The 24,606-nt window shown below is 47.8% G+C and overlaps 3 protein-coding genes across 5 annotated transcripts in view; all 3 read right to left on the reverse strand.

Moving 5' to 3' along the window:
* Nucleotides 1-505, reverse strand: part of nr2f5 (nuclear receptor subfamily 2, group F, member 5) — a 38,624-nt gene extending 38,119 nt beyond the window's left edge. The window contains exon 1 of the mRNA XM_041067850.2: nt 364-505. Coding sequence (XP_040923784.1) covers nt 364-436 — 73 coding nt within the window. The 5' untranslated portion in view covers nt 437-505. The remainder of the gene's footprint in view (nt 1-363) is intronic.
* A 1,270-nt stretch (nt 506-1,775) lies between these two features.
* Nucleotides 1,776-3,227, reverse strand: bola1 (bolA family member 1). Of its 3 annotated transcripts, none has more exons than XM_029130433.3 (2): nt 3,136-3,227; nt 1,776-2,583 (listed from the first exon to the last, which is right to left on the reverse strand). In XM_029130433.3, the coding sequence occupies exon 2, from the start codon at nt 2,557-2,559 to the stop codon at nt 2,107-2,109; it is 453 nt and encodes a 150-aa protein (XP_028986266.1). In that variant the 5' UTR covers nt 2,560-2,583; nt 3,136-3,227; the 3' UTR covers nt 1,776-2,106. The 3 variants fall into 3 exon arrangements, with proteins under 3 accessions (XP_028986266.1, XP_028986269.1, XP_055359420.1); XM_029130436.3 differs by having other exon boundaries at nt 3,117-3,201; XM_055503445.1 differs by lacking the exon at nt 3,136-3,227 and adding an exon at nt 2,753-2,776.
* Nucleotides 3,228-3,335: 108 nt separating this feature from the next.
* sv2a (synaptic vesicle glycoprotein 2A) lies at nt 3,336-23,531 on the reverse strand. The gene is made up of 13 exons (XM_029128321.2): nt 23,372-23,531; nt 15,491-16,259; nt 10,731-10,911; nt 10,371-10,522; nt 10,058-10,191; nt 9,566-9,655; nt 9,322-9,429; nt 8,886-8,974; nt 8,575-8,739; nt 8,324-8,457; nt 7,466-7,672; nt 7,155-7,314; nt 3,336-6,599 (listed from the first exon to the last, which is right to left on the reverse strand). The coding sequence occupies exons 2-13, from the start codon at nt 16,098-16,100 to the stop codon at nt 6,416-6,418; spliced, it is 2,214 nt and encodes a 737-aa protein (XP_028984154.1). The 5' UTR covers nt 16,101-16,259; nt 23,372-23,531; the 3' UTR covers nt 3,336-6,415.
* Between the last annotated feature and the right edge of the window lie 1,075 nt (nt 23,532-24,606).

Genomic DNA, 24,606 nt, shown 5'->3' on the forward strand with positions numbered 1-24,606 from the left:
AATTTTTTTATATGCTTGATTAACACTTTCCTATATTTAGGGGGTGGTGATCAATGGACATGGCTCAGATTTTGTTTGGCCTCAGAACAAATGGGAACTTTTATATGCACTTTATAAAAGTCTAATCAGTTCATGTGGATAAAGATCCTTCATTTAAAAACAATTAATGCAAAAAGGAGGCACCTGACTGATTGCAGCTCAACAGGAAAGGGATTGATCACTTCTGTAGAAGCAGCAGCAAACTATGAATGGGTCAAAATGGGAAACTTACATTAATTTAGTTTTATTGAAACCCAACCATTACATTTTCTGTTTTGAGCTAATCTCACCTGTAAAAATCCCACTTAAGTAAAACAGTCCTACCTTTGACTGCACAACAAGTCTCTGCACTGAGCCATCCTGCTTGATGACTTGACATCTTCTCCCTCTCCATCATAGCAGCACCTGGAATTGTGACAGGTGAATCTTAACAGCAGAGACAGTCTGTGCGTCCCGGGGCAGTGCAGCCCAGCTTATTGCTTTCTCCCACAGCCCTGGCCTTGCTTCGTGCCCCCTTAGGCCTGGCTCTCATGAGCGATCAGGGTCATAAAGTGGTTGTGTTACTGTTTTCCTTTTTTCCAAAACAGCGACACCAGTTGTTCACACTCCTCACCTGAGCCTTTTGTGATGCCCTGACGAGCTGTCAAGTCCAGGTGGAGGGTGATTGTAGAGGGCAACGCACATTACCTTGAGGTGACATTCCACTGACGGTCTTGCTTTAAGAGCTAACAATAACTCTAAACAGTTTTGTAGCAGAGCATTAAAAGTTTGCTTTGGCTCCGAGGAGTATTTTTGCTGCCATCTCATTCTTGTACAGCATCTAAACAAACATCTTTAAAAATATATGAAATGAATTAATCTTACAGATGAATGACAATCAGGGTAAAGGACTATATTTTCTTGAGGCTCCCATCAACAGTTTTTGATGTATATTTGTTGTTTTTTCACTCTCACAGGCTTCAGGGGAGACTTTTGGCCGTCATCAGGGTTCAGGAAGGACAAGAAGACCTTCACAGTGACACATACAACCCCAAGAGAAAAACAGACGCCCACCCCCCTGTGCACAAACACAGTAAACAGTTCATCATTCTCAGAAAATTACCAAATTGTCCAATGACATTTATTTCCTTTAATTACAATTTTAATGATTATGCATCAAAAAAGATGCTCATGGACATAAAATGCACTAAGTGGCTCCATTTCATGCATGTTAACCAGAGTGAATTTGATAATTGTTTCTGTGTTACTTTTTATCAGATTTTCTTTTAATTTTGATATAAATGTAAAGTCAGAAGCTAACATAAAGTAATTGACCTTCGGCTTTATGGAGAATGATCAAGACATGCTATTCTAGTCTGATGACTGAGTTTGTCATTTAATGTGTGCACATACTGCCCCCATGTGTTCAGGCCCTGCTACTAACCTTTCCCTAACAAGCACAGGACATTTAAGCCAGTTACTGCAGGTCAGTCTCTAGAATTACGTAATGAAATACACCCTGGTGTATCCAACATAAATCTAACAAAAATATTTTGTTTCACTTATTTCAAAAAGCCAAGGGATGTTTTGAACTGGAAATGTTAGCTGTTCTTTACCAGAATAATGGTGTAGGCTATTACAATCCAACGCGTGTGTAACCTATTTGACTGTAAACTCATCAGCAGGGTTACAGACGTGTGTGTTGCTTGATCACACATCACAATCCTGACTTGATGCCACTAGTACTTACACTGAAGTTTCTCTGAATCTTTCATGCTCTTTATTAGTGATTTGTTTACTTCATAACTGACTTTCAGGTGTTGAACTCATTACAGAGCAATCTTCTTGGCATTTAATACTACATGTCAGTACAAACATACAGGGCTTAGATGACACAGGAACCTGTTGGAGGGCTTCTTGTCAGTGACATGAGCTAATTACTCCACAATTTTGAAAACAGAGATCATGAGCAATGAGAAAAATTAACTCTAGTAGGGTAGCAGCAGACTAGACTATACTAATATACTATACTCGCATACTATCGCTAACCACGTGAATAAACAAAATATTGCCAAGTCCAAATGTGCGTTACTTCTGTCCAGCGTTCAGCTTCTCCTCCACTGTGGGACCTCCCCTTGAGCCTCCCATGCATGGTGGACTCTTGTTCAGGGTGGGGTTGCTCCTCCACTGGTCTGGAGTTTTTGCCTGTATAGCCAGCGCATGAACACAGCTACTCAGCTCTTCCTTTAAAGTCTCATTAACCAGACGGTGGCGCTGTATCAGCGACAGACCTTCAAACTGTGAGCTGATAACCAGGACACGAAAATGGGATTCAGAACCGGGGGGCACGGCATGCATGTGACTTTCATTGAAGACCTCCAAGTGATCTGGTTTTAGAGTGTTGGTCAGTTTAGTTCTGATAGCCTTCTCAACGGGTCGGCTTGGGTCCGGGTCCATGAGTGGTTTGAAGTGGGCCAAAGACCGGTTTATGGCAATGCTGGTGGAAACGGGCCGAACACAGCGAAGGATACTGGTCAGCATGAAGAAGCTGTGGCTGCAGACCACCTAAACAGCAAGACGGTGGGTAAACAGAGCATTACTGTTCCAAAAGCCCCGAGGTTAATGAGGAGTACAGATCCACCTTCTGATGACCAGGAGGGAGGTACAGTTAGTTGGTTGGTTGTCAGATGTAGGAAGTATGATTCATTTGAGTGTTTAGCAGTCTATCATTTACCAGTTTTAGTTTCAGTGTTGCCAGTAAGTAAAGTTGATCAGCCCAACTTGTTTGGGTGATTTATTCTAGCTGCTTATTGGCCCTTTGTTCACTTAGCTGTTAGTCTCAGCAGACCTGTAAAATGAATGAACGTAGCGTAAACCACGTTATTACAATATTATGGAACTAATTAAGAACTAATGTCCTAGCAGAGCTGCGCTAGCTTCATTCAAGCTAAATGTTAGCTGGCTAGCGGCTGCTAGCATTAGTGGTTAGCTTTCATAATAAACCCAACATGCGAACAGTGAAGCGCATACAGACCATTAACAGGCCTGTGTTTAAAATACAGCTTATTTCTTATTAAGATAGACGTAGATGCACCTACAGTGATACTAGCCGCTCACCTTGTCAACTGTCAGTTTCCGTCTCACTCCAAGCGTTACGCAAAATCCACCGGAAGTACAACGCGATATGGGACTTGTAGTTTCAAATCATTTTGTAGTTCTTCAATTTGTAAGCATCGCCATAGAATTATATATAAACACATGTACTGTAAATGCTCGTCGCATTGCTCATATTGGATGTAAATAAATGTAAGACAAAGTTTTAATTATAATTCTTTCCACTTGTTTATTTGTTATGGTTGTTTGTTATTCATTATGATTCCAAAGGGCTCAGCTGCACATCAGAGTGCAAACCCAACAATCACCAAGGAGAAAAGATAAGAAAAAATCTCACACACCTTTAAACAAAACTGCTATTGTCACATTTAGGCTAACTATGATTCATAACCAGTATTTACCATTGACATATGTACTTATATTTCATTCTCATTTACAAAATACACAGGATCATCGACAACATACAACATTATTCATTTACACTTGTTTTTTTTTTGTTTTTTTTCCATTTATGGTTCCACAAACAATTTCTATACTTACAAACAATCAACTACAGATTCTACAGCGCAGTACAATGACAAATTCTTGTTACATTTAATTAATGGCAATGTAACCTTATGAACAAATTCCTCAGGACCTTGGGTTGTTTTAGATTGTACACACACACACATTAGGCTGTTTTGTCGTCATTGAGCCAACACCGTGGAGGACACAGAATTTTAGTGGTCAAGGCCAGTATATAGCAATGTGCTCTAATTCCCAATAGCTTCAAAGGAGAGAGACAAATACCCAAACACTTATTGCTTTAACTTTTTGCACTAACAATCAACTGTTGCGCTGGCAAGTTTAGATTATACAAAAAACCCTGTAACATAAGCGAAGATATGTATCTACGAGACAATCGGGACAAAGCCTGGACTGAGATGGTTTAGCGTTTTAACAGCAGTCAGTGCTGAACAAATACAACATTTCATAGGTGATACAGGAAAACATACAGAAAACTGCTGATGCTCAGCTTTTTATATTTGTACAGTTGATGTGCATTTTAAATGTGCCTTTAAATTGTTTGACTGTGCTTTAAATAGGGCCTGTGAATGTAGCCATCTGAAACTAGTGGTTCCTGCAGCTCATGCTGGATTGGATTTCTCAGGTGATGGTTCATCACCCACAATGTTAGGTTCAGTGTTTTCCATAAAACCTACACAGACTGGACACTAGTTTGTGTTTCCAGGGGTCAAAAGGTTTCAAGCACTATCTTATTAGTTACATCTTATTTATTTTTATTTACATATTTTCATATCCATAACAGAGAATTAACTGTGTTTTGTGTAAACTCAGGCCATGGAAATATTTGGCAATAAGTAACGAGTGGTGGGACTCATGGCACAAGAGATGATGGTTGGGGAGTTTGATTTCATGATGATGACGGGTCAGGGGACAAGTCAACAGCCTTTCAGCACCAGTGTTCACAACTGCTCACGTCTTCACTATTTAGTCATTTGGTTTATTTTGGCATTTGTGCTCTTGCTGAAAACAACGTTCTTCATTAAAATTTTAGCACGGCTGCATCTGGATTCGTCTTGAAGGGTTCAAGGCATTCGTCTTTGTGCATGTACAGTGTACACTCAGTGCAATGGCTTGCCTCTTCATTAGGTATGGCTGCTATCCTACAAAATGGCAGTTTGGACAAGAATATTTTGTGTTAATTGGACGTTTCAGTGGTTGTTTTTTGTCTTACATGATGCAATTGTGAGATAACACTCATTCCCCCTTTTCTAGATCTGGGGAATATGGTGATATTTCTTCTGACACTGTGCTGAGATATATGACAATCAGCCCTTGGCAGTGAGTTCTATAATCCCATGGTGAAGCCAGCTACCGGTATATAATAAACACAAGGTCCCCGTGCAATTCAACTTCCTTTCCTCATTAGCTTAATGTTTAGTTTTAGCTTAAGCTGCAAGTAATCCTCACCATCATGTGCCCCAACAAAGAAATGCTCCCAATTAATGGTAGCAAGAACTACAGCACATATTTAGTTTAGATCAGCTATTTGCAATGGTGAGCTCTGAAGTGTTCAAACCTGTTCAACCAATTAAACGTCAAATCTCAAAAAAGCAAACTTATAACATTTCAGTATTGCACAGAAGTTCAATATTGCTCCGTAATAAACACATTCATGTCATGCTAGCAATTTATCAGTCGGTTCTCTTACTCTTATCACACTTTGCGCCTGATTTTGTGTATATTAACTTCTGGATTTGCTGGATATTTGCGATTTAATGGACTTAATGAACAAAGAAATGTTTTTATTTTAAACTCATGTTGTGCTGCATTGAATGGTTAAAAATCTCCAGAATGCTGTTTACATGTTGTACTCTTCATTTTCATAAAACTACATACATACTGTGTGACATGCATAACACCCTCTAAAACATATTTCATAGACTGGGAGACAGGTACTAAAAAGGCATTTCTTACAAAGGGACATGGAGTATGGTTAAAAATGATGAATGAATGTGAGGTTCAGAACATTTTCATTCAGAAAATGTTGAGGGACATTCACACAAATGTTGTGCTTCATATATACACTTTAACAAGCAGCTTCATCACCGTGATTAGATGCCACCGCACATTAGCGGCACATCATACCTATCTGTGATGTGAGTGGTCTCATGACTCAGCGGAGGTGTTTTAAAGGGAAAATGTCCCGTTCGCAAGAAACTAAAGCCAGGAATGTTCTATGATCTATAAAATGGCAGTAAGTCTGTGCACCAACACAAGCCACCGGGTGAGAAGGGATGTTGGAGGGAAAAAGCCAAGAAGGATGCGTCTTGGCTTTAGCCCGCAGTCAAAACAGCTTTAACATAAAGACTGCGTTTTTAATCCATGTCCAAAGAGTCAGAGGAATGAAGATGACTACATAGAACGTAGAACAATGGCTAGTGGTCATTTCTTTAAGTCTATTTGCATGGCTCATTATCAAAAGTGCCCGCGGCCTGACCTCCAACCCCAGATGTGTGTTTGTCTTAATACAGGAGGACTGATCATAACCCAACAATAACCCACTCTGGGTGAAAATGTAAAGTCAAATCACATATTTAGAGTCAGCTGCAGGTTTTGTGACTGCACAGTTCCAATAATAACCAGCGAGCCTCTCTGCACTGTGTGATGGCTGTGGAGGTGGGTGGGGGTCAGAGGGGAGGATGTGATGGGCTCTCCAGCTCTTCATTCACAGTGCAGCCAGAACTCCTCCGCCCGCTGGAACGTTACCTGCGCCGCACTACTGCAGCACCTGACCTCGAGTCTCTGGTAGTTTGAGGGCCAGGAAACTGCCGGCAGCCAGCGCCCCCGAGGCGAAGAGGATGGGCACCGCCTTGGTTATGCCGACGAAGGACGTGAAGATGCTAATGCCCAGCACGGCCGCTAGTTTACACAGGGCGTTGAGGAAGCCGAACGCCGTGGTCCTGAGAAACAAACAGACGGATCGGATGAAGAGCAGGTTCCTCCGTAGCCACCGTAGGCCTGATGAGGTACGGTGCAGAACCTACTGCAGCCACAAGATGGAGCCACATCAAAGCAAAGCTTCCCAAGGCATCTCCTGCGCAGACTTGCTGCTCAGATTACTGAATCACAAATAATTTAAAATATAACTCGACTTTCTAGTAACAAATGTTATTTTTGCTATTCTCAGATGTATATCAACAGTCCAGTGAAGAAGTTGTTATTGTGGCTACACATTCTTCGTGCCGCAGTTCTTTTCTTAAAAAGCATTTCCTTTACATGTGAAAGCTTTTTAGCTTTCACATGTAAAGGAAATGTGTTATTGTCATTAGGTGGTAACAGGACCACTACATGCATATATTTACACCCAAGCAACACCAGTGAATTCACCCCACAATGTCATCCATCCCTGTCAGCCAGCCAATCACTGTGGGGCGACTCCAGTGACATCACTCCACACGTCATTCCCCAGCCCTGACCCTGTCTCCCTGGTGCCAACCAGATTTCAGGGCTCCTACCTCTTGTCAGAGGGGTAGAGCTCCACGGTCAGCACGTCCAGGGCATTCCAGGAGGCAATGCTGATTCCCCCGAACAAGCAGAGCAGAGCAATCATGGCTGACTCGCTGTTGCCAAATGACAGGAAGAAACAGCTGACGCAGGAGATCACGCTGGAGCCGGCTGAGGAAGGAAACGGAGCGCTGTGAAGGTTCCTCCCAGTGCAGCTGAACATGAGCTGGTATTCGCCTTTAATTATGTCACTTACACAAAGCAGAGGTCAGAAAGGTGACTAATGCACAAAGTATGCGATGTGGCGCTGCCCCCGTCTTACCTAGCATCCTCAGCCGCCCGATCTTGTCCATGAGCAGCGCAGAGACTATGTTGCCTGGCAACACAGCCAAGGTGCCCAGGAAACTCACAAAGTAGACCATGTAGGCATTGTTCTCGTCACTGATGTCGCTGAGCAGGCAGCCCTCTTTGTTGTGCAGAAAGGTGCTGTTGATGAGCCTGCAGTTGATCAACCTGTACTTGAAGAGATCTGGAGAGGGAGGGAGATAAGGAGAGAGAGGTGTTCAACGAGAGCAGCCGTTGGGTTAGAAATGAAGGCTTTATTCAATGGTATAATGTGAGTGAACCTTGACCAGCTCTACCAATGTGCCCATGAGCAAACACAATTCTACTTCCCACTAATGAAAAACTGATGACTGATAACAAAGCAGTGTGTGTGTGTGTGTGCGCGCGTGTGTGTGTGTGTGTGTGTGTGTGTGTGTGTGTGTGCGTGTACACAGCTGCCAGATGAGACCTGGGTATACAGTCTACAGTATGTATCACTTTTCTTCTAAAATAACTGTTGTGTGAGTGGAGAAAATGAATGGACTGAGTGACTGCTCTGCCATATTAAGGCTGGAATGATGGGTTGCTAGGAGACGATGCAGCTGCAGTGCTGATTTTGTTGAAGTGCCAGTCAGTCAGTGTGGATGCAGTGAGGGAACAGTTTGACAAAGAGTCGGTGCTGATGTTGCTGTTTTCTTGTGCTCTTTTAAAGTCAGAATCCAGCATCCATCTTACAACTTAAGGGTCAGGGTTAGATTAATAATAGCTGAACTCCACCTGTAGGGAACGAGCAGCTTTTACAGGTTTTAATTAGCACTACACAGTATCAGGGTGTCGACGTGTGTCTGATTCTTACCGGTGTTGTAGAAGAGGGTGGCAATGAAGGTGCAATTCTTAAAGAAGGTGTTGCTGGAAATGATGTCTTCAAAGTAGCACTCCTCAAACAGAGAGTCCTCAAACACCATCGACTTCATTTTCAAGTTCATAAACCTGCAAACAATTACACACAGGAATAAGAAAAAAGATATATATGATTATATTTATCTATTATAGATCAATACATCCTCCACTAAGTGAGCACTCGTCCAGTCACTGCAGTGGACTCACTTGTCGTTGAAGTACTCTCCTTGGCGGTGAACCTGGTTTTCCAGAGTGAAGTTGAAGGTCACATGTTCTACTTTCTCCTTGACAAAAACCTTGGTGCGTGACGAGTACTCCTGCTTCTGCAGGTACTTGATCATGTCCGGGAACCACACAGTCAGGCCGTAGTAGCTGGATGAGGAGAGAGAGTTGAGCTCCTGGTTCTGACGGACTGTTCTGTTCCAGTAGGTGGAACTGACATGTGACCTTCACTGAGCGCTGTCTGTTCTATGACCCAGAAACCTGTGGCAGAGCATCAATATTCAACCTGCTCTCACCTGAAGGACATCGAGAACCACACGGCCATCATCATGTAGGTGGTGCGGCGATACTCAGGGGAGAAGACGGTCTGGAAATTATTCCACACCTGCAACAAACGGAGAAAGGAAGCACATATTAAACACCTGGATCTGGACAAACGTAAAACAAGGGTTTCTTTTCTTCCAACTGCTACAAGCAAACGCTGTGTCCCAGAATCCCTTTTTCAGCAGCTTAGCAAACATGTTCATCCTGAATAAACCTCCAACCACAACAAGAGGGAAAAACACTGACAGGCAGTGAATAAAACCTGAGCAGAGCAGAGGCACAGACGTTTTAATCAGAGCTCTGAGTGGGGAGGAAATAAAGCATCCCTCAGTCCGACGTTCATTTGAACCGATCTCTTATCAGCTGATCTGTGTTCGACTCGTCCTCCTGCTGAGACGAAAACAGCACCTGGTGGAAAAGCGTGGTGAGCTTGATCCTCCACTTCTCGTGCCAGGCGGCGCCGTCGCCCATGTTCACCAGTTCATCCATCTGCTTCATGGTTTTGATGGTGGTCACCTGCGGAACGCGTCAACATGACACGTGACTTATATCAGTGGGGTTAATATTTAGTATGTTTATTAAATCCTTTTAAGTATGGTGTGAAGCATTGAGCTTCACATCCTGGCCCATGCAGCACAGATGTGTGACTTACAGGGAACACCCTCTCCGGGTAGCCCTTGGCCCTCATGTTGGTGTCGTGAACCTGCTTCAGAATCATCCAGGCCTCGTCGTGCTTCCCGTTCTGGAGGAGAGAAGCTGCTTTTAGCTGCAGGCCCTTTCTGCTCCTTCTAATCTCTGTACTAGATTCAGCCGCCGCGCTAATATTTACACATGGGACGACTGTGAATGAGACACAACAGCTGACAGCCAAGCTACTGTAACAGAACACATTCAGCTTCGCACCAAAGTCCCAAGGGTTCAGTTCCTCACAGACACAAACGTTTGGATTAACACTAAAAAACTTTCCTCATTGCTTCTAATGTGGCGCTTCTCCAAACTTCCTAAATCAACACTGTGCTGCGTTTTATTCATCCACCATATTGTGGAGTGAGCAGCTTTTTGGCTGCAGCACAGTCCTTCCCCCTGGCAGCACTGAGGCTGCCTGTGTTTCCCGTTAATACTTCTGCAGGGTGTTCAGGCCGACCTCCAGGTAGAAGCGCGGGCTCTCAGGCATCGTGGTGAGGGCGGAGATGGCCGCCACGGAGGGGAAGGCACACACCAGGACGAAGACGCGCCAGCTGTGGAACTGGTAGGCGGAGCCCATCTGGAAACTCCAGCCTGCAGAGGACGGAGGCAGGCGTGAACAAGGCGTGAGGCGGCCTCGGGGGCGCGGCCTCGGGGGCGCGGCCTCGGGGGCGCGGCCTCGGGGGGCGCGGCCTCGGGGGCGCGGCCTCGGGGGCGCGGCCTCGGGGGCGCGGCCTCGGGGGCGCGGCCTCGGGGGCGCGGCGCGTGCTCACCGTAGTGGGGGATGATGGCCCAGGCCATGGCAGAGGCGTAGATGCCCCCGATCATCCAGAACATGCAGAGCCAGCTCAGATGCTCTCCTCGCTTCTCCTGGGCCAGGAACTCAGAGTAATAGGAAAACACGATAGGGATGGAGCCCCCGATGCTGAGGACAGAGGGAAAAGGAGAGTGAGAGGCAGCCAATCAACAGCGTCCTCCAGAGAGGCTCTATTTCTCACAGTTAAGTCAAGTAACAGACTCGTAGCGTGTTCTAATTCTAAACATTATTAGAAGCCGTCTTCTTAGCGTGTCATCGCTGGCCGTGACGCTCATTGTGACGCAGCGGAGCCCGTGTGACTCATCGCTCCTCTTACCCCACGCCAGAGGCCAGGCGGCAGAAGAGGAAGGACACGTAGCCCTGGACGAAGGACGAGAAGAAGGCGAACACGCTGTTGATGGAGAGGGAGATGAGGAGGGTCTGGCGCCGGCCGATCCGGTCGGCCAGGCCGCCCCAAACGAAGGCCCCGACCATCATGCCCAGGTACACGATCAGCCCTGAGGGACGAGGGGGAGGGTGGGATGAGAGCAGCCAAAGCGGGCACATCCTCCTCTGTTTGTGTGCTTTAACTCCAGTCTACGAGCTCCGTTACTTCATGTATGTGTGAATCAGGGCTTTAGAGTTAAGGAAATGGAGGTTTATGAATCTGCCAGTCTTTATACAAGGCTAAGCTAATAGTCTGCCCTCTAAATGTCAAACGAGACGTAAGACATGAATAAACACTAGTTCTAACATTTTGCACACACACACACACACACACACACACACACACACACACACACACACACACACACACACACACACACACACACACACACACACACACACACACACACACACACACACACACACACACACAGCTCACTTGCTCCTGTCGTCTTATTGACATTCTGTCAACAACCTTCATGCAGTTGGCGCCTGCAGTGACACTTACGAGTGAAATCGCTTTGACGGAACAAGCGAGGAAGGTTCCTGGTGGCTGACGTCTGTTTTTCAAGGTTAGTGTCAGTTTTCAGTAAAAACTATTTATTAAGATGTTTTAATATTGACCACAGTCCATTATCTCTAGTCACCAATCACTGTCACACCGAGTCAATAAATCAATATAAGTAGCAGCGTCTTGGAGCAATAAGACATCACATCCTCGTTAGTGCAGGCAGACATCACTAATCAAAGTCAGACTCAGCACACTTGTTGCACAGATTAGAGCATCTACACATTATATCCACAACACAAGTGTCACCTTGCTGCACTCATATACTGCAACCTCTTCTGGAAAGAAACCATGAGGTGAAAATTTGTGAGATTGTCATGAATCACCACCTGAAGAGGCAGGAAAAGCACAGAGGATTATGATGATGAGGTGACTTTCACTCTCGTTGTGCTCCTATAGGTTCTCTGTTCATGTTTACAGTGCGTTGTGTGTTTGTGTTCTCCCTCCTCCCCTTACAGAGCAGAATGCAGCAACAATGAGCCGCTGATGACGACTGAGCTCAACAGCGTCTCTGCAATGCAGCAGCACCCTGAAAATGAACGGACAGACAGACGGACACAGCCACCGGGACGGGACTCATGTCCTCAGCCGTGCTCACAAAGCCGCAGTCTGGGAGTCTGACGGCCCTGCTGACCTTTGACCTCGGAGCACTCAAAGCATCTGGATGGTCATCTCCTCTGCCTCCAGGTTTCATCACGTCCTGTGCAGCAGCATCAGGCCTGTCTCTGTGTTAGCTGCATTTGGCCTAAAGGTAACTGAGGTCAAACCCTGGACCGAGAGATCAAACAATGGATTGAGCCTAGTTTTACTCTTTGCGTTTACTCTCACTGCTCTCATGGCATCATGTCGACTATCATCCAGCAGAGGTTCAGCCATATGCAGCCTGCTCAGCTCCGCAGAGCAATCAGCTGGTGAAGATCACAACAGTTTAACAGCAAAGAGTCAAATCTCCACAGAAGGAACACAGGGTGAACACTGCTTATTTAATGATGTTTTACTGGGTTTCAACTTTCCATATAAAGCACTGCCTCTAAAAAAACAAATAAGTATGATTCATGATTCAACTCTGAGAGTTGTTAATGATTTGTTGTTTGTGAAGCACAAAAGCAGGAAAGTCCACACAGCTGAGCATCTCTGAAGTGGAGGCTGGGGGAGGGAGCGAACAGAGAGCATTGGCCAGTCTGCACAGTGACAGATCTCCTAAAGGCTCCAGGGCAGAGTGTGTGTGTGTGTGTGTGTGTGTGTGTGTGTGTGTGTGTGTGTGTGTGTGTGTGTGTGTGTGTGTGTGTGTGTGTGTGTGTACGTGTGTGTGTGTGTGTGTGTGTGTGTGTGTGTGTGTGTGTGTGTGTGTGTGTGTGTACGTGTGTGTGTGTGTGTGTGTGTGTGTCAGGGCAGGGGGCCACTATTAATAGCTGGTTTTCCCTCTTCTGCCACAGAGCACTGAGCTCTGAATGGCCGAGCGCCGTCCCTCGTCAGCCATCTCACTGCACTCTGCTCAACACTGACTGAAGGAAAATGAATGACGGGCTCAACCAAACCATCACCAGCCAACGCATCAGCAGAAGCAGATCAGCTGCACACATGTAGAAAGAAACAGCATCACAATCAGCCGTGTGCTCTCCTGTACGACTCTGTGTCTCTACCGTGTTGCTGTGTTTCCATTTTTGCTGCTTCTTGGCTCATTTGCTCTTTTCTGCCTGTTGCTTTAATTTCTAACGTCTTCTAGAGTCTACAACGATTTCCCCTCAGGGCACAAATTAAGCAGGACGCTTTATCCTACTTTAAAGCCTCCATATGTAGGAAGGAGAATCTGTGTCTCACTGAACTGGTCTATTACCAGCCTGGCGTTGGTTACTCTGACAACAGAGAGCGAAAACAAGCACATAAAATGCAAATGAAACCAAGAGGCAGAACCTGCAGCTGCTCATTGTGATGTTTTCCCAAATTCTAGCAACATTTGGAACATGATGATCATCCACAGATAAACACAGAGGTTCAGAGTCAAGAAGACATAAAATCGCACTCCGCTTGTTTTAAACACGTTTTAACTCTGCCTCATGTACCGTTTGCTCCTCTTGACCTGTTGGTGATCAGCTGATTGACACAGAGGTGAGAAGCTACGCAAAACTGAAGCCTTTGACACAAAGCGAAGCGAAGGGAAGCAATCTGTTGCCTGATAATTTGCATGAATATGTTTTTTTCATTAATTAATACAAATATTTAAGCACCTCTGCTATTTCTGATGCTAATTTAAATCTACAACCAGAATAAGGACTGAATTAAAACACGTGTCTCAGGCTTGAAGGAACGCTTCCCTCGTTCAGCCAGCGTCTCCCAACGGAGGCCTCGCGCTCCCGTCCCACTCCCTTCACGGCATCAGCTCATCAAACGAGGGTCTTTCTGTCTTCATCCCCACAGATGTCAGCGCATGCAGGCACACGCTAAGCCCTCACATCCTCCTGTGCTGCTGCGCTCATGGAGCTGACATCCACCTTCCAGTGTGTCACAGTGTGAGCCAGCCTCGCTGCAGCTCCGCAAGGGCGATCAATGACACACGTTTCTATGCTGCCTCACAAGCAACCTGCACCACGTCCAAACGTCTGCATTGCTGGAATTCACGTCCTCCGCATGCAGCCAGCGCTGCGACGGCGAGGAGCGAGGAATCATGGGACGCAGCGAGGCAGCGGCAGAGCAGGCTCTTTAGCGTGAGTCAGGAGCGTTGCATAAGAGCAGCGAGAGCCGGTCGTGTCCCGTTATCAGACACCAGGCGCAGAGAAGGACTATTTTTACTGGAGTATAAACACCAGGTCGGCTCTGTCCTTCATTTAGGACTGTTCACCTTCACTCCACATAATGTTGTGAAGCACATTTTATGTAAGACACTGATTATGAGGCAGCGCTGGAAGCCTGTCCTTCCTCACTTCCTGTTTCCTCAGTCTTTAACTGTATCATTCCCTTAGTTTAGACGTTTTGGTTTACTTGTTTTTAATTGTTTTTAGTTCATATAAATGAATGTTTCTGCTCACTTTCGCTGCCGCTCCGGTTTTTACCGTATCAGACCCACCTGATGAGTTTGGGAGCATCCACATGCTAATTGTGAGCCATATGAGCCAGCACTGAGCTGCACTGAGCCCCAGTGCTTCCATACATTTATACATGGACCATGTGGGAAATCATACAGCCCAGTAACCAATGTGAGCTCATACGTGCTTTACGCTTACTGCTATTCTCCATATAAATGATGAGTGTGACCTGGGAACAGATGAGGTTACACAGAGGTGCGCTATTCACCCAGCCACAGCTACAGCTGGATTATTATGCTGATGTTTACATAGTCCAGCTGTCTGCATGAGACATGGTGCAGTACAGTCCAACTGTTAGGTTCAACCCATGAATCCATCAGTCTGTATGTTCAGATCATCAAGACACTGCAAAGTCCTTAGTGTCTGGGTTTGTTGAGCTCAATAGACATTTTCATCTGTTTTCATTCATGTTGCCTTGTTTCATAGCTCATATTCATATTTTATCTGCACGATTTGAATATTCACCTTTAGTTTAGCGAATGGCATGGAGATAATGAGTAACAGGGTTTTTAGCGTTCAGACAAGCAGCATGTTCTTTGGGAAGGTAAACAAGGTTAAAGAACGCACACGCGCACGCACACACACACACACACACACACACACACACACACACACACACACACACACACACACACACACACACACACACACACACACACACACACACACACACACACACACACACACACACACACAGTCCAGTGAGCGGAGCGGCTGAACTGAAGCAGAGAACACTGTGTTTAGATCAGCTGGGGTTGCATTTGAAATTCCGCTGTTGTCCACAAGTTGCACAGGCAGTTAAATCTTAAATAGCTGTACTTCGACGCAGTAGAAAAGCAATTACTGGGGGGGTAAGCTGCCAAGGTAATGGCTGAGATAAAACCGAGATAAAATGTGAAAAACTCCCAAAGGAGGCAATGAGATGGAAATGAACAAAAGACAGTAGATGAGAAGGAGGAAAGTGAAAAGACAAAACCCAGCGTGAGGACGGACACTCACCTAGCATTCCCTTATTGGGCTCAGACAGACACATGTCCTTCTCTGCACTGGGCAGCACGAAGCCCACCACAAAGATCTCCACCCCGTCCGCCATCAGTGCCAGCCCCAGGACAAAGTAGAGCGTCCACTGGAACTTGCCGTGGCCACACTCCTGCAGGATGGTCTCGTACTGCTGCGCCAGCTCCTCCCGGTCTTTCCTCCTCTCGCCCTCGGAGGCCGACAGATCCCTGAACTGCTGCGCCTGGGCGGCCGTCGCCCCGTCCAGGCCGGCGGCCTTGCCCGACTCGGCTCTCGGGATGCCCTGGTACTCGCCTTCGTAAATCTCATCGTCCTCGTCGTGACCTTCAGTAGAGTCACTGTGACCTTCGTCGTCGTTGGCCCGGCTGTCGTTGCGATAGTATCCGCCGTCGTTGCTCGGCACGCCGGCGTAGTCGTCGTCATCGTCTTCCTCCTCGAAGCGCTTGTAGGAGCGCCTGGTGTACTCGTCTGTCATTTTGTCCACGCCGCGGCCCACCTTCTTGCCCACCTGCTTCTTGGCCACTTTGGCAATGTCCTTGGCGCCGCGGATGAAGTCTGAGCGGCTGTCCCTGTAGCGCCCGTCATCATCCATCTTTGACTTAAGGTGGCTTGTTGGTTGCTACACAATAAAAGGTTTCAGGAAGGGCCCAAGCACATGAGTGTGCGAAAGGAATCTCTTGTTGCTGATGAATTCAGCACCACGGACAGCTCCCGGCTCCACTTCGGTCAGAGTGCGCTGGGAAACCGGATCCTGTGGAAAAGCAAAAGGTTTGTGTTAGAACGGTTCTTGGAATCGCAGCCGCTGTGAGCACATAGTTCAGTGGCCGCTTCAGAACCCAAACTCTGGAACTGAGGCTCATTAACATCGCTGCATCCTTTGACTTGCTCAGCCCTAATGGCAGAGGAAAGAGACACGACAGCTGTAAGACGCTCACACTCGATGGCCTTTATTGACCCAGTAGCAGTAATCGCAGCTCTCTTCTGGCATTTACAGCAGAGAACACGGATCATAAACGGGTGGAATTAGCAGGTTTTTACAAAACGTGCTATGACTAGTTTGTACTATAGCTGTAATACATGAAGAACAGACATAAATCAAGCATTTGCCTGCCAGTGGCCCTGGAGAGAAATCAAGTGCAGCTGAAGCCATGAGGTGAGTAATGGTGGACGCCTTCACTGCTCATGACCTGCTGCTACATCACCGTTTGAGCTGCGAAGGTCGTTTACTGCTGCAGCAGAATCTGCCCCAGTCCAGACTTTAGACGTCACGACCGCGTCTGGAATGATTCGCCTCTTGTCCCTTCAAAACTCAGACCTCACACACAGGAACACTTGGCCTCATCAACCAGGCCCAGGTTCCCCACTGAGACACACTCAGGTCCAACAGCCACCCACTGCTGCACCGCATTAATGCAGCTCATTACCGTCGTGTTCCTCTGCACTGCTCATGTTCTGCTCTATGACAGCGTTGGCTCATTTCTCGCCATTTGTATATTACTACTACTAATTATTTCGAGGTGAAAAGCAGCGATAATGTAACTCGTCTAGCAGCGGGACCTGACCTGGTCCACTGTCAACCAACACACAGAACCTGGACCTGCCTCCTAACACTATCCCACATAAAACTTAATTTTATAGGTTTTAAAGTCAAATGACGAGCTTCAGATGGAAACTGCTACAACCTGCATGTTATTGCTTGTTAAACAGTAATATAGTACTTGTACCCAGGGCTCTGTATTTACTGTGTCCAGGAAGTGAGCAAACTGTACAATCAATTAATGAATGCACCGTGTAATTAATAGCAGACACAATGGAGGGAGACACGTGTTCATTTCTACTGGATACAGACCAAAATAGACCCCATGCCTCTAATGTTTTCAAAATTCCTCTTAATTAAAATGTTTTCAAACTCTTATTAAGCTGCACAGAGACTCGATTACACCCACAAAACAACAGCAGATGAAAAGAGAACGGGAGGAGGGAGACGGGTGATGAAAGGCAGCAGGAAGGCGATGTGTGAGAGCTTTGGAACCTCAGGGATGTTTAACAGACACAGACAACAGCCACAACCCGGAGGTCTGCTGGGACGCCTGCGTCTCTAAGAACCCGCCGCCCGAGAGCCGGCTGAAGGAAAACCCAGGACGAGGGCTTTGTCCCTCTCCATCCCTCACACCTGCTTGATTATCTACCTGATTATGTGCTGCATCGTGGGTATTATGCAACAAGAGGCCAGATATTACAGCTTCAACAATGCACAAGCACTTTAGTAGTAGGTTTTCTCTATTGCGTTGGACACAGTCAGTTTACTTAATAAAGAAAACGTGTAGCTGTAGCTCCAACATCCTGGGGCTGAGGAGCTCTCTGTCCACCCCGTCACTGCATTAAGGAGCCATATGAAAGCTTAGCTCCGCTAAGCCGATGCAGTCGTAAGGGTTGTGGTGATGCTGCCTGCTCGCTCCTGCTCAGCTCCACCCAGCTACAGGTGACGGCTCAAAAAAAGCCCCAGAGGAGCAGAAGACTGGGCTGTGGCCATGCTGCATGTCCCTGCTTTGTTTCACACGCCGACCCCGTCCGTCCTCCACCAATCAGAACACTCCATCACTGTAAGGATGAGGTGCATCTGAATCCGACCAAGCGGCTCGTCCCCATCCCATTATTGAGAGAGAGGAGAGTGTGCACACGCTGCATGTGGAGCTGCTGCAGATAAAAGTACTTGTCACTCCAGTCATGTCACAGAGCAACTGTAAAACCATTTTGAATGGGTGGTGTTTCTCTGCAGCCAGACACAGATGAAAGCGAAAACCTTGTGGAATTTTTATTTTTCAGATTTTTAATCAAAATATCCCTGGCATCTGTATTAATGTGTAAATTAGTCATAAATTACCGCTGAGGGAAGACCAGACAGAAACTCTCCCTTATGCTGATGCAAGTCTTACGTAACAATGATTTCTTCTAGCGAGCAGAGGGACCACACACACACACACACACACACACACACACACACACACACACACACACACACACACACACACACACACACACACACACACACACACACACACACACACACACACACACACACACACACACACACACAATGTGGAGGGCAGAGAAGCTGAATGAATCTTAATGCCCTGAATCCACACTGCAGCAAAACACACAGGTTCCTCTGTGAACATTCTGATGCTGCTTTGTTTGGTTGGACGATTTCTTCACATGCACAGCAGTTCTCAGAATCAACTAGTGCATTAAGTTACATCTAGTTCACAACTGTTTGCTCAAATCTGATGAAAGTGATGGCTAATAATAGAGAAGTCAAAGAACTGCTGTGTTTTCTGGCCGTCTGTTTAAATCAGTGGCTGCTGTTTGCTCATTGATCTTCACGTGGTCTCACTCTGCAGCAGAGCTGCACTGGGAACGGCACCGTTCATCACTCTGCTCATATGAGCATTCAACTTAGAACTGAGATGCTAAGAGCATTAGATGAGCAGCTCAGCTTCTGCTGTCACACCGGGTCCTGGCACTCGGCGACAGGACAGTGACATTTTATTTTGTGGAAATAGAGGCGCCATTAAGCAGCCGACAGCTTTTGGCAGAGAAAAAGACAAGCCATTAGTGGCTTCGAGAAGATGGATGAGGATGAAGAAAACATCAGTTCCTACAAAAAGAACGCATTCACCAGAAATGTGAGAGAAAAATCACACGGAAGCAAACGAAGGCCCTTCAGGAACATCAGGCCGCGGTGACTGCTGCTGTAACAGGGCAGAGCTGTGACCACACATGCAGGTCTGAAGGGAAACCGTGCTGACGATGCGCCTGATGAAATGCCGTCAGGCCTGATGATGTGAGCAGCGCCGACAGTTCCAGCTCACGCGCCTGAAAGGTGAAGCGGGCTGTTAAACCCTTGTGTTTCCACCGAGGCTCGGAATCCACCGAGGCAGATCGTTTCACACGTCACCGACAGATGACTCTCCTGTTGTGCTCAGGCTCCAACCACAGCTGGAGGAGCAGCAGCGCCAGAGTGAGAATGAAGCCGGGATCAAACGGGGGCAAACGCATTCACTTCAAGTTGCATCCAATTAACAGCTTTTTCCTTTGCTGCTGCGATGACTCATTCCTGTCTCCAAATAAACCCTCGGCTTTCATTAACACAACATGCATGAGCCTCCGTCAGGGCTCAGACTAGCGGTCATCATATATATTAAAGGAACACTTCATCAGTTTTCAATGGAGGTTGACCAAAAACGTGTCGAGTAATAATTTAGAATGAAGGGCCACGAATTCCTCTATAATTCTAGAAATGATTCTTCTGCATAAACTCACTCACAGACTACAACTAGTGCTTCCTGGTTTTCTGCCACAGCAACGTTCAGGCAGAGCGGGCGGAGCCAGACTGAGAGGGGGCGGGGCCTGTCTGCTGAGGCTCTACTGCTCTCTACGCCAGTGTTTATCCTCACATACAAAAGTGTAAAGCTGATGTAGATTATCTAATAATTCCACTTTATTATGTGGGTAATATCAGCCGGCCGCGTACCATCTTGTTTTTCCAGCCACTAACATTAGATGAGGGAAAGAAGAGGGTTTTGGGTAAATGAGGAATCTGTGGCTTTCTCATAACTGTCTGCTTTGATCCAAAATAAAAGGCTGCTAAAAGACTCAGAACACAACTTGCTTTTCAGCGAAGAGTCCCTTTGTGGTTTGAAGGATCACCCATCCTGCAGTTTCCCGTGTTCCTCTCTCCCGATGCTCATTTGACAGCACAGATGCTGCCGTTAGCGAGCGTGTTTTCAGTCTTAGTGGGTGTAAAATCACCGCAGACGTGTGAGTGAAAAGAAGCACACGTGTGCCGACGTGAGAGGTAACACGGATGCAGCGCGTGTGCTTGACAACGAGACACAGTGAGGAGGGACAGATGTGGACAGATGTGGACAGATGTGGACAGATGTGGGGGCAGGTAGCGATATCTGCTGAGATTTTCTCTTTTTGTTGCTTTGTTTCACGCGACAGCAGACACCTCATCGCGCTGAGACGTCGTTATGGCCGAATGCCAGAACAACTAAAACTCCTCCAGTTAAGCCGTCACTGCAGTGACTCACTCGTCATTTCTGCTTTCTCACAAGCGGCTTTTTGCTCAGTTTTGCGTACGTTCCACGTTTTCTTCGTGTTCCAGGTTCTTTCTTTACAGCTCACGGCCGCAAAACATTCAGCCATGAAGACTTTCCCCGCGAGTCAACAACCACCTACACTCATAATAAAGACCACTACGTCGCTGGGGGAGCTCCCATCCAGCAGTATGTTCATGTATCACCCAAGTGGACGATGGGGACGCGTGCAGCATAACATTAAGAGTAGGCGGCGGAAGAACCTGCTGAGCAACAGTAAACAAGCTGCTAAAGTGCCGACAGAGGTGTGATCAACTTAAACTGAACTGAGAACTCATTTTCATCTGAAGCTCAGCTCATCCAGAAATATTGATCCAAATCCTTTCAGTCCAGACGGAGACGTGACAATAAAGTCTCCATGTGGGTGAGTTTGGAAACACCTCCCTTCACTGGTAAAGTCACTGAACGCCTCTGGGCTGGGTTTAAGCATGTCTTTACGTGTGGCTACATGGACGGAGCTACGGAGTCCAGTGGCCCGTGTGCAGCCACCGCAGTGAGACATCTGGACAGCGGCGGTTCATTCCCGCATGGCTCCAGGCCCAGTCCGTGTGAGGACACGGCAGCAGCCGCACAGGAGGGTGTGACGATTGGTTGTCAGGCTGTGGGTCGAAGCTCCACCCCCACGCTGGGCTCAACAAGCACAAGTCCCCTGTGGGAGGATCCGCAGCCCGACGCGGGCCACGTCATCGCTCCCCTGCCAGCGCGGCAACGGAGCGGCAGCATCGCGTCCAGCTGTGACGTCAGCCTCCGCATCCCTTTTGGAGGCGGAGGAGTGAGGCCGAGGCCACGTGAGAGGTGCAGTTCACAACCTGCAGCTGGACGAGAGCCACACGGCCAACGGTTCTGAGTGGAAGTCGGAGCACAGAAAATGGGTGGATGAAGCTCAGACAGACTGCAGAACCATCACTCATGTCCACGAGGAGGAGGAACAGAGCACAGCCGCTTCCTCAGCGCCACCAACATGGTGTTTGACTGATGCTTCACATGATGACCTGCTGTTTGCTACGTTTATACGTAGGTTTCTGTGAAATATTAACACTAAATGAATTACGCTTCAGACAGTGAATATTGAAGGCGCACGATTCCTTCTAAAAGCAGAAGGCGCTTCTTCTGGCAGGTAACAAACAAACGCTGTCAGCTGTTAATGGAGAAGCCGCTGCTCCGACCTCCACGACCCCATCAGGAGTCAGGAGGAAATGTCCACCATCAGCGTCTGCCGCCGCCAGCAGACGATCGGATCATCGGCAGCGGCACCATGGAGCTCTTCTGCTCAAACGCGCCGGCGTCGTGCTAATTGCTGGTCTTGACGCCCGGATGGGGAGTCGAGGTGAGAGCTGCGCTCCACTGCGCCACCGTCTTTTTTCCACCGCTCATAGTCATGCTAATGCATGGGCTCCCAGCTGCAGGGAGAGGCCGGTTGTGGCTTGTGACAGGGCTAATCTCTGTGGACACAGCGGAGCGCGGCCCAATCAGCAGGGCAGCAGGCAGAGCCCAGAGCTCGGAACAGAGCAGCTCCTCAGACCCGGAACGGAACGTGAGCCTCTGCACGACTGAAGTCATAGCCACGAAACAACAAATGAACCATAAATATGTTCCAACGTGCTCTGAGTCGAGCAGCCACCACCTTTAGATGCTACTGGCTGCAGACTGACACCCAGGGGCTCATGAGCAGCTCTGGATCACGAACGGTCCCATAAAACAGGCCGTCAGCATCCTGCAGGATGTGGGCTGGATGCATAAGCTCTATAGACGCTGACTGAGCCGCAGCCACGGCTGCTTCAGGCTTCAGGAACCAGCCTTCAGACGAGCGGATGAAGCTGTAAAACACATCACCTCCAAACACGCAATCCATCCTAAATCAGCCCCGGAACAGAGCATCAATAACGTATCAAAGTCTGTCCACCTCCGGGCACGTGCACGCACACACACGCACATGGACACACGCACACACACGCGCAGAAGAAAAAAATGCTCATCACTCTCCGTCACATTCTCCCCGCTGGGTTTCTACAAGGTCATTTTAGCGCACGACGCAGGACCGGACGTCGAGCTGCTCTGACGCTTCTGAACGCGTTCTCACGTTGTTGGAATGAAGTCAAAGCTGGACATGATCAAGAAAACTTTTGTACGACCTAATGAAAGTGCAGCTGGCAAAGATCGTCACATTAAGATAACGATGTGCCGAATCAAAGGGGAACAAGCGGCGAAGGAGTGAAGGACACCGGAGCCGAACCAGCGCCAGATTCCTGTAACGCGTCCAACGCCGTGAAGCGGGTCTCACGTCTCATTTATGACATTTAAACACCCACCCTCCCGCTCTGCCTCCCCCTCAGTGCTCCCTGGACGCACAACACCTCCCCCCAGGAACGACACCGAAAGACGCATTTCGCCAAAGATCCGCAGTCGGGCGTTTTTACATCGTTTGGCTCCAACAGACGTGAAAGGCAGAGGACCTTCCATCAACCGTGAACCGACCGTCGAGCCCCGCGGGTGCGGGTTTAGGGGTCATTGCGTCGCGCACAGGCCCGTGAACTGGATTTTCCTGCTAAATAAATGTGAAGTTGAGTCACAAACACGAAAATGTGGCTTAATGCCTCCCTCCGTCAACGTGCGCGTCTGGGAACGCTCACAAATAAGGGAACAGCCGGAGACGATGCGTTATTTAAACGCCCGGATCTACACGTGTCTGTTGCTCTCTTACCTTTTTGATGGTGACCGGGTCCTAATTCTGTGCAGGGAGTCACCCCGAGTAGTTGAAACGAGAAGGTCCTGTGTGCCCTGTGATGCACACTGACGTAGTAGCGGAGCTGCGCCGTCCTCCCCCTCCTCCCCCTGCACTTACTACACAGCATCCTTCTCGCTCGGAGGCACCGCCCCCTCCTCCTCCTGTTCCTCCTCTCCAGCCAGCGCCACTCCTCCCAGGAACAAGAGGGGGGTGCGGGTGTGCGAGGACGCGGAGCAGGTGAAGCTGGAGCGTTTGTCTCCAGAGGGAGTCGAGCGTTGGTCACACGACGTGATTCCAGTTTACGCGGAAAATGCGCACGGAACGCTCAGGTGCGGGTTAGAGGTCCGTTTCCTCCACACGCACCGAGTGGTTTCACTAAACGAGCCTCTGCCTGCACGTGCTCGGGCGCGTGCCTGTTATTGGCCATGTTACAAAGAAGACAAAAAACCCACGACTGCCTCTGATGGTTTAAAATGATCTGAACATCACCTGAGTTTTTAAGAAAATCATCATTTTTAGCTTTTAGCTCGTGCCTCTGTTGAATTTGGATTCGTATGATGTAGCTCATAAACAGTAAAGGAGTGCAAACATGGGCAACGAGTGAAATATGAAAGTGGTTTCAACACCTGACCTTTAAACCATCAGTTTATTAACTGAGACCCTGTCGCTATGGATCCTGTAAATAAAGGTGGAAACGCTGTGCGCACGCGAAAGGCGTCTGTCAGTCACATTCCCACTCACGCGCCGCTGCTGTCAGATCAGATGAGACCGTTCACGTGGCTTCAGGCCTGCAGGTGTGTGGTCCACTGATCAGATGACCACACACCTGCTGCCTGCAGGTGTCACTGGCCTCAGCTCCAGCTCAGTGCCGACATATTCACCAACTATTAACCAGACTCGGTGACAGAGGATGCTACAGAACTGTTATCGTGGAGAAGCAGGTCCAAACATCAACTCATGAGAAAGAGACAGGAGGGAGGCAGAAGATAAGCACCGCTGGTGGTCTCATGCACACTTCCCCCTGCAGCAGCCGGCAGCTGGTCCGGCTGGAGCCCTGCCGTGACGCATTATCATCTCCACACGCTGAAACGTACGTCCAGAAACACGCAGCTGCGTGACCGACGGCAGGATCACATTTATGGATACGAGGCGCTTTCACTTGTCTGCAGCTGCAAATGCTGCAATGAATTGTAGGGAAGTTCATTAATGAA

This window comes from Betta splendens, chromosome 16 (assembly GCF_900634795.4).
Source record: "Betta splendens chromosome 16, fBetSpl5.4, whole genome shotgun sequence".
NCBI lineage: Eukaryota > Metazoa > Chordata > Actinopteri > Anabantiformes > Osphronemidae > Betta > Betta splendens.

Bases quoted from the DNA above. Each gene is read 5' to 3' on its own strand.
- sv2a (XM_029128321.2), bottom strand. From the start codon at position 16,100: ATGGATGATGACGGGCGCTACAGGGACAGCCGCTCAGACTTCATCCGC. The intron at 9,656-10,057 runs GTCGGCCTGAAC...TCTCTCCTCCAG, and splicing joins GCCCGCGCTTCTACCTGGAG to AACGGGAAGCACGACGAGGC. The intron at 9,430-9,565 runs GTAAGTCACACA...CGCGTTCCGCAG, and splicing joins ACCCGGAGAGGGTGTTCCCT to GTGACCACCATCAAAACCAT.
- bola1 (XM_029130433.3), bottom strand. From the start codon at position 2,559: ATGCTGACCAGTATCCTTCGCTGTGTTCGGCCCGTTTCCACCAGCATT.